Genomic DNA, 12,668 nt, shown 5'->3' on the forward strand with positions numbered 1-12,668 from the left:
AAAACTAGCCCTTGCTATATAATATTATTAATGAAAATGTCAGGGGCATAAATTCTTATTCTAATCAGTGACAAAAGCAGCAGGCACTGTGTAGCACACAGCAACCCTGGGGGTCAGAAGTCATCCCTCTGATAGTGTCTGAGAGGTAGGGCTGGGAATTGCCAGGGACCTCACAATATGAAAACTTGAAATCGGCCCCAATTAATCGGCCATTCCGATTAATCGGTCGACCTCTATTATATATGTATTATTTTGTGAAACAAACAGCTGACTAAAGATGGGATGGCATTTGTGCTGTTGAGTCTGTTTCTGCAGTAACATGGAATCTTAACAACGTGATGAAACTTTGTTGCTCCTTGCAGAAACAAGCAAGGTGTTGTAGCAAATGAGTATTTGGTTGCCTAGGCAAAACCCCCTCCCTGCAGCAGCAGCACATGCAGTCAGGAGCGAAGGAGAGGAGAAAATGTGCGTCTTTGCTATTCTAACGGTTATAACGGTGACCGCGATCATTTGACTGACCAATAACTGTCATCCAAAATCCAATGACCATCACAGCCCTAGTCACTGTGAGTGTTGTTTTGTGTGTTGTCAGAACACTGAGTTAGTCAGAACACTGAGTTAGTCAGAACACTGAGTTAGTCAGAACACTGAGTTAGTGTGCATGTGTAACGTCATGTTTTTAGTCCTCTAGGGCCAAGCATCTCTCATCTCTCAGAGGCCCGGATCTGTCTGCTCCACTCACCATCAAAGGGGAGGCTGAGGAAGGCTGCAGCAGTCCTCTCCTACCCCTCTGAGAGAGGCTCTGCTCTGCTGGATATCCAGAATATCAAACAGTGCATACTCTGGTTTTATTGAATCCTTCATCCATACAGTCCTCCTAGATCCTCCATCCATATCCATTCATTGCTGTAGCTCCTCCATCCAAGAGGAATTCAAAAACCCCATGATCCCAGTAGGGACTGGTCGTCAATCTGAGATCATCATCACTTTGTACGGGTAAATATTTCCTTGTGGATTATTTGGCCAGCCTCACAAAATCCACCCCTCAGTTGCACACACGCACAAACACACACACTCACAGCTGCCTATACAGGGTTGAGGATGAGTAAAGGCAGATGCCAACTGGGCTTTAAGGATAAAATGCAGATATGAATCTTGGCTTAATCCAACAACTTAGTCCACAACACATCAAATATACAGGTATTAAGGTATATTGATAATACAGCCACAAAATAGGATTAATAAATGTTACTTAAAAGCCATATTGAAAGAGAAGTTTCACTGTACATGCTAAGTGCTCCAAGGTGCCAACCAGCTGGTCTGAGAGGGAGCCCAGCCATAAACAGCTTAAGTAACACATGCTATTCAAACACCAGCTGAACTAAAGATAGCAGTCCAGCAACTAAGTGTAGGCTAGTAAGTGTGTTATAACGTTCTGTACATATGCTTATTCTTCTCAGAGAAGGTTGTAATGGAGGAGCCCTTGGTGAAAGCTCACTGCAGGTATGTCCATGTTGTTCAATATGAAGAAAGAGCACTGGCCATTGCATCCTGATTTCAGTGAGTTTACAAACAAACACAGCTTTAGTAGATAATGCTGGTAAGTGGTCAGCTATCATCTGAATAAAGATTATCCTATGATCCCCTGGCAACTGAGATTGGAGAAAAACATCCACTCACATGATTGGCTGGGGTCGTCACCATCCTATGACAGGATCCAGCAGAAATACAAACATAGACCTAGGCCGACATGATTGGCTGTAGTGTTGTTGTCATAATCACCACTCATAAGACAGTGCAGACAGTCACAGTAGGAACTGAAATTGTCCATGGAGAGATGAGCCATAGCCCACGTCTGTGTCTGCCTCTGCCAATATTCTACTTTGAGATATTACTTCTTGGATATTCTTTCTTGGATACAGAGAAGGCTAACCAGCATCACCAAGTTCAGGACTGTAATCATCAACCTCCATACCGCTGATTTATCTAAACACAAACCTCGAAATGGAGATGTTACTCCAAAAGCATTATGAGTCAGGTTACGTATTGACTCTTTCTGTCATTTCCAACCTCCTCTCTCCATCTTACAGTGCAATCGGAAAGTGTTCAGACCCCTTGACTTGTCCACATTTTGTTACGTTACAGCCTTATTCTAAAACTGATTAAATAAACATTTTTCCTCGTCAATTTACACACAATACCCCATAATGACAAAGCGAAAACAAGTTTTTTGATTTTTTTTTCTCCAAATGTATTAAAAAATAAAAACAGAAATACCTTATTTACATAAGTATTCAGACCCTTTGTTATGAGGCCCGAAATTGACCTCCTGTATCCATTAATCATCCATGAGCAGTTTCTACAACTTGATTGGAGTTCACTTGTGGTAAATTCAATTCATTGGACATGATTTGGAAAGACACACACCTGTCTACATAAGGTCCAACAGTTTACAGTGCAGTTTACAGTGCAAGTCAGAGCAAAAACCAAGCCATGAGGTTGAAGAAATTGTCCGTAGAGCTCTGAGACAGGATTGTGTTGAGGCACAGATCTGGGGAAGGGTACCAAAAAATGTCTGCAGCATTGAAGGTCCCCAAGAACACAGTGGCCTCCATAATTCTTAGATGGAAGAAGTTTGGAACCCCCAAGACTCTTCCCGAGAGCTCTTCCCAGCCAAACTGAGCATGCAGGGGAGAATGGCCTTGGTCACGGAGGTGACCAAGAACCTAATGGTCACTCTCCCTAGCAAGCAGGGAAAGTACTTGATGGTACTTAATGGAAACAATTATTTTGTTTTAAACCTTTCCCAAACCATAGCCCTAACCTTAACCACTTGGTATTAATACCTAAACTTAACCTTTTGAGTTGTTTCTGTTTTAACCCTGCAACCACATGGAATTAACCCTGTAACTAGTGATGCACCAATATGACATTTTTGGCCGATACCGATATCCAATATTTTCCTCGCCGATATACCGATATTTACAATTTTAGCAGCCTTTTAAGCATTCTAGTACGGTTAAATAGTTAACACACACATGGACTCAGCGGTCTAAGGCACTGCATCTCAGTGCAAGAGGTGTCACTACAGTCCCTGATTCGAATCCAGGCTGTATCACATCCGACCGTGATTGGGAGTCCCATAGTGCGGCACACAATTGGCCCAGCGTCGTCCGGGCCGTCAATTGTAAGTAAGAATTTGTTCTTAACTGACTTGCCAAGTTAAATAAAGGTTACACACACACACACACCAAAAGGTTATTTTGTTGGCATTCACGTATGTCCCGATAACCAGTAAAACATAATCAAAAACCTATTTATTTCACTTACTTGGTGTGTCGTTTCGTTGTTCATTTGTTCAGTCGTTTCAATCTCAACCAGGATTTCCTTGTGAATTATTTGGCCAGCCTCATGCATGCACACCCAAACGCCGTTTGGGTCTTTGCATGTCAAAAAAGATGCAACATAACACAACATCTGTTTCAGTAGCTATAGTTAGCTAGCTAACTATATAGCTAGGTGTCATCATCTAAAATAACCCTAATTTATACCACAGTTCTTTGATTAGCCACAATAGTGGACTTTGTGGTTAGCCTTCAAAATAAAAGTATGGCATTATTCTACAATTTGTATTCATTTGCATCACTGTCAATGACATACTTTTATTTTGAAGGCAAACTGCAAATTCCACTATAGTGGCTAACCCTTATTGTGGCTTACTTCAACAACAACAAACCCAGTGCGGTCGAGCCTCACTAGCCAGATGAAGCTAGCTGGCTGCTTATAACGTTAGCTTTGGGCAACAGGGTTAAATTGCTGACTAGCTATTTATTTTCATGAACTGATGTGAGTACTTTGTGAGTACTTACTCACGAAGATTCCTAAATCATTGCTAAGAATAATGAAAATGACTGCAGGTTCCACTGGTCATTGTTTTCAGGCGGGTTGTATTGGTGCTAGCTAGGTACCAAGCTAAAACTTGCTACCCTAGAAGTTGCGGTCAAACAAATGATGCTTTATTACCAATGCGGTATTGTAAACACATCGTTCGTGGCTGATGTTTGCTTGTTTGCAAACTTTTTTGTACAGCTTTGACAGTGCTACTGTATCTTTTTTGACACGCAAAGACCCAAACGGCGTTCCATAGTATGTATGTCGTGAAGCTAATAGCAATGACACCATTACTGTGTAACTCCGGTAGGGCAGCATCTGAATGATAGCGCACTTGGTAGTGTGTACCGGTGCTCGACCAGTCGGCGAAAGCCAACATCACCCACGACAGAGAACGGTTGATTGTCAAGGGCAATGAATTCCATTATCTTGGCTTTAACAGATTTCGCCTTTGAGTTGTCTCGCTGAAACATTCTTACTCTTTCAAATGACTGCTGGTCTTGTTGACTGCTCGATCCACACAGCAGACACTGTGGGCTAGTTTAGGAATGCTGTGTTGCACATATAGAGCAACATTTTACGTGGCATAATTACATCAGCTTTGACATCGGTTTTGCACATCGGGGCGTTAAACTAGACATCGGCCGATACCAATGTTGGCTTTTTTAGATAATATTGGCCATTGGCCACACTGATATGTTCACCGATATATTGTGCATCCCTACCTGTAACCACAAGGATATTAACCCTGTAACCACGCATAATTCATCGTTCAACAATCCAATTAAAGCAAATTCCAATGTGAAACTATGAGATTCGGTTGATATAAAACCATCGACAGCGTCAAAAGGCCTACTTTTTTAAGATACAGTAAAGTTAACAGCATTTGAGGATATTCTAGCCAAAATGTATATTCAAATGGAGGATATGTTGAGAGGAACAACAGCATTGCTTGTTGACATGATAAGCAAAGGTCTATTTCCAATTAGCATCTCCTTCTCACACTACTATAGAATCTCAGGGGAGTAACACAGTGTTCTGCTCCTGGGAGGAATGCAGCATTATTAGCAGGCTCAGCCTCCATCCCAGCTAAAGCTTGAGGACCGTAACTCGTCACCATATCAGGAGGTGACATCACAGAGATGAGTCACACACAGCGTGTACTGTTGAGTGAGCATCACCACTGAAACCTTCAGTAACGATCTAGTATGTTCACTAAGCATTTATTACACTTCTAGCTACATGTATACGACCATCATAAACATGATTTTATAGCCAAAGTGAGACACAAAGAGATGCAATCACAGATTCCCAAGTTAAGAAGCCTATTTATTGATGCATAGGCCTATGTTTTATTATAACACAAGACAATAGGGGCCATGTTTTGTAATCAAGTAGGGAAATACTTGGACCACCAATAGATTGGGTAGGCTATAAGAACATACAAGGGTGTCTGTATACTAACTTGAACAGATTTTCACCCCACTGAATGAAGACCAGCATCCCTGAGTCGCCGCTTCTCTGATGACGTTGAGACTGGTGTTTTGCGGGTACTATTTAATGAGGCTGCCAGTTGAGGACTTGTAAGGCAAAAATAGACTACCCTGTTTCAGAAGAAAGTTCTTTGTTTCTGGCCATTTTGAGCCTGTAATCGAACCCACAAACGCTGATGCTCCAGATACTCAACTAATCTAAAGGCCAGTTTTATTGCTTCTTTAATCAGCACAACAGTTTTCAAACATGGGTTTTCTAATGATCAATTAGCCTTTTAAAATTATAAACTTGGATTAGCTAACACAACGTGCCATTGGAACACAGGAGTGATGGTTGCTGATAATGGGCCTCTGTACACCTATGTAGTTATTCCATTTAAAAATCTGCCGTTTCCAGCTACAATAGTCATTTACAACCGTAACAATGTCTACACTGTATTTCTGATCAATTTGATGGTATTTTATTGGACAAGAAATATGCTTTTCATTCAAATACAAGGACATTTCTAAGTGACCCCACTCTAAAATGTGTTATTGTGTCACACAACACAATGTCACAGATGTCTCAAGTTGAGGTAGCGTGTAATGTCCACTAGAGCTGTTTCCTTTAAATTGAGTGTTCATTTCTGTACCATAAGCTGCCTCCAACATCCTTTCACATCCGGCTTCTTCACCTGGGGGATCGTCTGAGGCCAGCCACCCAGACAGCTGATGAAACTGTGGCTTTGCACAACCGAAGAATTTCTGTACAAACTGTCAGAAACCGTCTCAGGGAAGCTCATCTGCAGATGGCGTTGTGTGGGCTTGCTGTTTGCCTCATGGTGACGGTAGGGTTATGGTATAGGCAGGCATAAGCTACGGACAACTAACACAATTGCATTTTATTGATGGCAATTTAAATGCACAGAGATACCATGATGAAATCCTGTGGCCCATTGTTGTACCATTCATCTGCCACCATCACCTCATGTTTCAACATGATAATGCAATGACCCATCCATGTCGCAAGGATAAGTACACAATTCCTGGAAGATGAAAATGTCCCAGTTCTTCCATGGCCTGCATACTCACCAGACATGTCACCCATTGAGCATGTTTAGGATGCTCTTGATTGAGGTGTAGGACAGTGTGTTCCAGTTCCCGCCAATATCCAGCAACTTCGCACAGCCATTGAAGGGGAGTGGTACAACATTCCACAGGCCACAGGTAACAGCCTGATCAACTCTATGCGAAGTAGATGTGTCTGGCTGCATGAGGCAAATGGTTGTCACACCAGATACTGACTGGTTTTCTGATCCATGCCCCTACCTTAAGGTATTTGTGACCAACAGATGCATAACTGTATTCCAAGTCATGTGAAATCGATATATTACGGCCGAATTACTTGTTTTAAATTGACTGATTTCCTTATATGAACTGTAAATCTTTGAAATTGTTGTTAAAACTGCTGATAGGGCTGGACCACACAGGTGTGGATCTGGACCATAGGTTAAATGGATGCTGATAAAATGTAAGAGAGTGAAAGTAGCCACACTTGTGACAGTAGCTTCATTTCAATTTCACACAATCCTTCAGTGATGGCAAAATTTCAATTTGCGTGCAGTCGCTCTCCCGCCTACGGACGGATACTAGGCTCGGGGACCAGAGTCATGATGTTTGGGAGAGAAGACCAGGAGGAGAGTTACTGAGTAGCAACATATGCATTGATGTACGCACGTAAGCAGTGTCTTAAACGCTATCCATCCAATAGACACATCCATACTGTATTCTATATCAATGCAATTACTAGTGATATGACGATAAAAGATAAACCCTAATGTAATGAGATTAACTTCAACCTATCACACGTGCATGCCAAATTGTTTTAGCAGAATGTAAATGCCTTGCTGGAAGGAGCAATGCTGATGGGTTGCTAGTTAGCTAACAGTTGTGAAAATTACACTTGTCCTAAGAATATGATAAAACAACCAGCTATATATCAAATAAAGTCATGCATTCTTAACTAAGAAAATGTTTAATCGTGTACACCATGGCAGAATATGTCAACAACATCCCTAACTGCGCGGCAGCACCTAACCAGCCAATTCACATTAAAATAGCATCTCATTCAAAAACGTTGTATTGTACAATCTTCCTTCATCCATCCACCTGCTACTGCCGAGGGAGGGACATGTACTGTACACAGTCCTTCAATGGATGGGGATTGTCATGGACGCACAGTCCACCTTTTTCCTGATTCGAGTATTTTATCAAATACCTGGCCTGAATAGCAGTCATAAGGAAAAACAGTAACATTAGCTTAGCCATCTTACCTGTAGAGCCCACGAGAAGGAAGGCTAAAATGATATCCTTCGCGTGGATCATTGCAACTCCTTGATTAGACCACGCAAATGGATTAATAAAGAATGTGGTCCCTGTAGTATGTGGTTGTTCTTGATATTTTCAAAAACAATACATTCCCATATTGCTAGCTATTTATTTTTTTGTAGGGCAGATTTGTAGTATTTCTAGTTTATTATCGATGTAGTAACGGCAGAAGACCTGCGCCAGCACACTGTTCAACGAATGAGTGACAAAGCCACTGCCTCCATACACACATGAATTAATCCGCCCAATCTGAATCACAAGGATTTGCTGTAAAATAGTGCGCTATGCGCAGTAGTCCGTGGACCTCTTACATTTTTATTCAAAATAGGTCGAACATAAACTAAACGTCTATTCGAATCGGCATAACATTATTCAACATTTTGACGTATTCAAAATATCCATTTCAAATCAAACTACAAAGCTGCGATATGATGCTAACAGAGGGAAGATCTAGACTGACACTTTCTGAGTTCATGCACTTTATTTCTTGTAGATTTGTGTGCAGGTGTAGGCTACTGCTGTTGAGCAGACAAGGAGGATTGTCACACGTTCTCCAACAGCTACTGTTGATTTCGGGAACGACTGCTGTATTAAAATAAAACATCTGTAAAAGCCTAAACATAGCAGGCATTCATACAGCAGCTGAAGTTCAAGCAGATCAGATGGTTAGATAGACATATCTTATCTCTATCTGTGAAGTCAAATTCTTTCTCTTTGTCATCTCTGACAGAAAACAGAATACATCTCTTATTCCACCTCAAAATTCGTATTTCTAGACAATGCACAAGTAATACATATGAAAAAGAAAGTCAATCAATCAAATGTATTAATAAAGCCCGTTTTACATCAGCAGATGTCACAAAGTGCTATAAGTCAACTTGCTCCTTGTATTGTTGTCAAATCGAATTGATTAATTGATACGCTAGTGAAAGGTTTGGTCACGCCATCATCATTAACCTTGTTATCACTATGTATCACAGGAAGAACAGGTATAATTGAAGGATAAGATTCCCTGTGATCTCAGAGCTGTGATATCTGCACATGTATCAGTTAGCAGGAGTTAGCGATGGTGTTGTCAGACAGTGGAGTCATTGTCCTGGGAGTCGTCCTGCAGGGCATAGAGGGCCCCTTTGTACAGGCCTGATATTAATCTGGGGAGGCAGAGAACTGGAGGAGACTGCTTGTGTCTCACATACACACACACACACTGACGTGCATGCACACACAAACACAAACGTAAGTCTTTAAAGGAAATGAGAAGCTGGTATCACTGCAACTGGCTTGTTATTACCATCAAATTAGAGATGTCGTATCTAGCTCAAGGAGTTATATATGTTTATGTCATTAGAGGTTATACTATGTATTCTCATGTTAAAATGTCTAATGTTCCATTATTAAAGTGGCTAGTGATTTCAAGTCTATGTATATAGGGTAGCAGCTTTTAAGCTGCAGGGTTACGTAACCGGGTGGAAGCTACCTACTGATAACCCTTACCAGAGCTATCACCCCAGTCGACAGAGGGCTCTTCGTTACACTACATAGTTGGCCAGTGTTTCACTGGTCAGCCATAATGATGCCAAACATGTCATCACATTTGCTCCTATCTAGCATGTTTGGGGTTGTTGTGTAAAGAACAGTTCAGATATTCTGTGAATGCTTTACATCTTACCAGAGCTATTGTATCCGTTGGTAAGATGACGTCTTAGAAGACAGAGCATGTGTTTGTCTTTATGGATGCTGTGTGAAAGGGTCAGTGCCAGGGCCCGTATTCATAAAGCGTCATAAGTATGAGTGCTAATCTAGGATCAGTTGGCCTTTTAGATCATGATGAATAAGATTACATGGACAGGGGAGACCTGATCCTAGATCAGCACTCTTACATTTGAATAAGGGCCCAGGGCTGTAGATAGACCTCTATGGAACCAATCTGCTCTATCCTACATTTATAATGAATGTTGCCCAAAATACTTGCACACAAGCTTGGCTCCCATGACACAGTTAATGCAGAGGTTAAAAGCATGCATTACAGTTTGATCCAGAACTGGTGAAGTAGCTTGGATATCATTTTGAGAGTTTACTGATAACCCTATGGTACTTCGATGTGAAATCATCAACTGGTGTGGTCTGCCCTGCGCATGTTTTCATTACATGAAATCTATATGGGAAACATTGAACAGATCTGGCAAAACAGAGAGACGATTAAGTTGATCTTTCTGTGTCTAGATTACCTGTCCTCTTAGCAGCTTTGAGCATCTCATGTTTTTATGAGCTTCTTTGTATTAGTTTATTTTCTGGTACTGTGTTACTATGCCCATAGCATAATGCAATGAATGTGACCTCATCACGCCCATGGTCCCGACATCCGATGTCCTTCTCCAAATTACAGTGCCCTACTTTGTAAGCTACACCAAACAGTAGACTGCCGCTATGATTGTCATTGTTGTTTGTTATATCTTAATATAATATCTTAATATCTTAAAACAATGTAGCTAGCTACCTATGAGACATCTGAAGGCAATTAAACTGAAACTATATCACCCTTCATCCACTCTCTTGTTTGTGTCTGAATTCTGTGTTTCAGCCTAATTAAAACTCGTAAGAATATGACAGGCCTTGCACAGGAAGAATCAGAGGAGAGGCACCGAGGAATTTCTATTTAGCTGCTTCTCACTCGACTCAACAGCACTTAGATATAATTTTGAGTAGCTGCTACCATCTAGTGGTAGTATAATGCCACACATGTTGTTGCAGAAAATAAACATGTCGAGAATCTCGGATTCTATGGAAGTCCAGAGATGACATATAAACAAAACGATTCCCTTGTAAATGTCGAGATCATGACCCATGTATCTCATGATCACTACATAACAAAAGTTGTCATCAGCCATTCATTTGTTCAGGACGGTAGGTCGCCTAATGGTTAGAGCGTTGTCTGGCAACCCTGTTTCCAAGGCTGTGTGCCACCACCAAGACCACAGCCAATCACATGCAAGGCACATCGCAGCTATTGTGAGCTAGCTAGGTAGTCTTGTTGGCTAGTTAGCTAGCAAGCTAGCTTGAAATCTATACTGGTTGTTTGCATAACTGATATGTGTGTCACGCCTTGGTCTTAGTATTTTGTGTTTTAGTTAATTAGTTGGTCAGGCCAGGGTGTGACATGGGTTTATGTCATTGTGTTGTCGTATTGGGGTTTTTGTAGGCATTGGGATTGTGGTTGATTAGGGGTGTGTTTAGTTTAGGTTGGCTGCCTGAGGCGGTTCTCAATCAGTCAGGTGATTCTTGTTGTCTCTGATAGGGAACCGTATTTAGGTAGCCTGGGTTTCACTGTGTATTTCGTGGGTGATTGTTCCTGTCTCTGTGTAGGTTCACCAGATAGGCTGTATATAGGTTTCACGTTCCGTTTGTTGTTTTTTTTTGTATTTATTAGTTATTTCATGTATCGTTCCGTTTTTCCTTCATTAAAGACATGAGCAACCACCACGCTGCATTTCGGTCCGACTCTCTTTCAACAAACGAAGAACGCCGTTACAATGTGTCACTTTGTATTTTGTGGGTAATATTTGCATTCACAGTGGGTGAGCTCCATTTCTGACAGGATGATCAGATTACATTTCAGCCTTCAATTTCAGGATGCTTGCAGGCTGTTTCGTAGGTAAGGCTCCTTGCAGGCAGATTAGCTGTCAGAGTGGGTTATTGGCAGATGTGTATATGATCCAGGGGGTAAACTCTATTCCTGGAAGGCTGATCAAATTCAATAGCAGCCTCAAAAAGCTGATGTCAGGATGCTGCCTTTTAGGCTGTTTCATAGGTAAAGCTCCTTGCAGTAGGCAGCATCCTGATTTATCCACCTCTGAGGCTGCTATTGAGTCTGATCCATCTGCCAGGAATAGATCACACCCTCTCTTGATCATATACATAATGCACTGAGTCCTAATTTGCATGCAAGGAGCTTTACATATGAAACATCCTACAAGGCAGCATGGTGAATTATCAGCCTCTGACGCTGCTATTGAATCTGATCTGCCTGTCAGGAATGGAGCTCACCCACTGTAAATTATACACATATTAGTGAAGCAAGCAAACAGCCAGAATAGATAACAAGACTATAACGAACTAGCTAGCTCGCTCACTCACAAGATTTACCAAGTTAGCTGAGTTGTTGCTTGCATGCGATTGGCAGTGGTCTTGGGGGTGGCACACAGCCTGGGAGACTGGTTTGCCCGTCAGGCATTGTCAGGGCTTAAATGCCCCACAAGAGCTTAGCTGTCCCATGAACTCTTAGCTCAGGGTAGGGGACATTTAGCTTGCTAACATTCTAACTTATAAACTGATAAATACAAGTGAATGCCTAATGTTAACATGAAATGTACCATCCCTTAGTGTAGCAATCAATAAAACATATGTGCTAATCTACCGTGGTCTCAGCTGCCTCAGCCATACTGTTGATCTATCATCAGTACATCCAGTAAAGTTTAAATTGTGAGCTCGACAAAACAACTTTTGTCATGTTATGTAGTGACCGTGAGATAAATGATTAGTGATCTCGACATAAGGGAATTGTTCTTTTTATGTCCTCTCTGGGCTTCCATAGGATTCAGCAGGGATCTACAATGTTCCTGCAATGCTGCCCTGATGTCTTTTGGGGGCAGCAGCTGTCTACACTTTCATTATAGAAAACTGATAGGTTTCAATGATAAATACAAGGTACATTTAGGGCAGTCCTGAGACAGAGACATCCATAGACAAGTATACCGTAGACCCACCCACTGTAACAGCCCTGCTGTCTTGAAAGATAGTGGTTCCATGTACTTTCTCCATTACCATGCATTAAATCTTTACTTTTTCTTTCATGTTGTCTGATCTCATCTCTGGTTCTACACTTTACCCCTGGATCTGAAAAATCCCAACAACCTGAAC

At 41.5% G+C, this 12,668-nt stretch overlaps 1 protein-coding gene across 6 annotated transcripts in view; it reads right to left on the reverse strand.

Annotated features, from left to right (window-relative positions):
- Positions 1–7,965, reverse strand: part of ncam1b (neural cell adhesion molecule 1b) — a 115,317-nt gene extending 107,352 nt beyond the window's left edge. For all 6 annotated transcript variants that reach the window (XM_064984932.1, XM_064984931.1, XM_064984933.1 and 3 more), the window contains exon 1: positions 7,697–7,965. In XM_064984932.1, the coding sequence (XP_064841004.1) occupies positions 7,697–7,748 (52 nt within the window). In that variant the 5' untranslated portion in view covers positions 7,749–7,965. The remainder of the gene's footprint in view (positions 1–7,696) is intronic.
- Positions 7,966–12,668: the final 4,703 nt, after the last annotated feature.

Source organism: Oncorhynchus masou, chromosome 13 (genome assembly GCF_036934945.1).
Source record: "Oncorhynchus masou masou isolate Uvic2021 chromosome 13, UVic_Omas_1.1, whole genome shotgun sequence".
Taxonomy (NCBI): domain Eukaryota; kingdom Metazoa; phylum Chordata; class Actinopteri; order Salmoniformes; family Salmonidae; genus Oncorhynchus; species Oncorhynchus masou.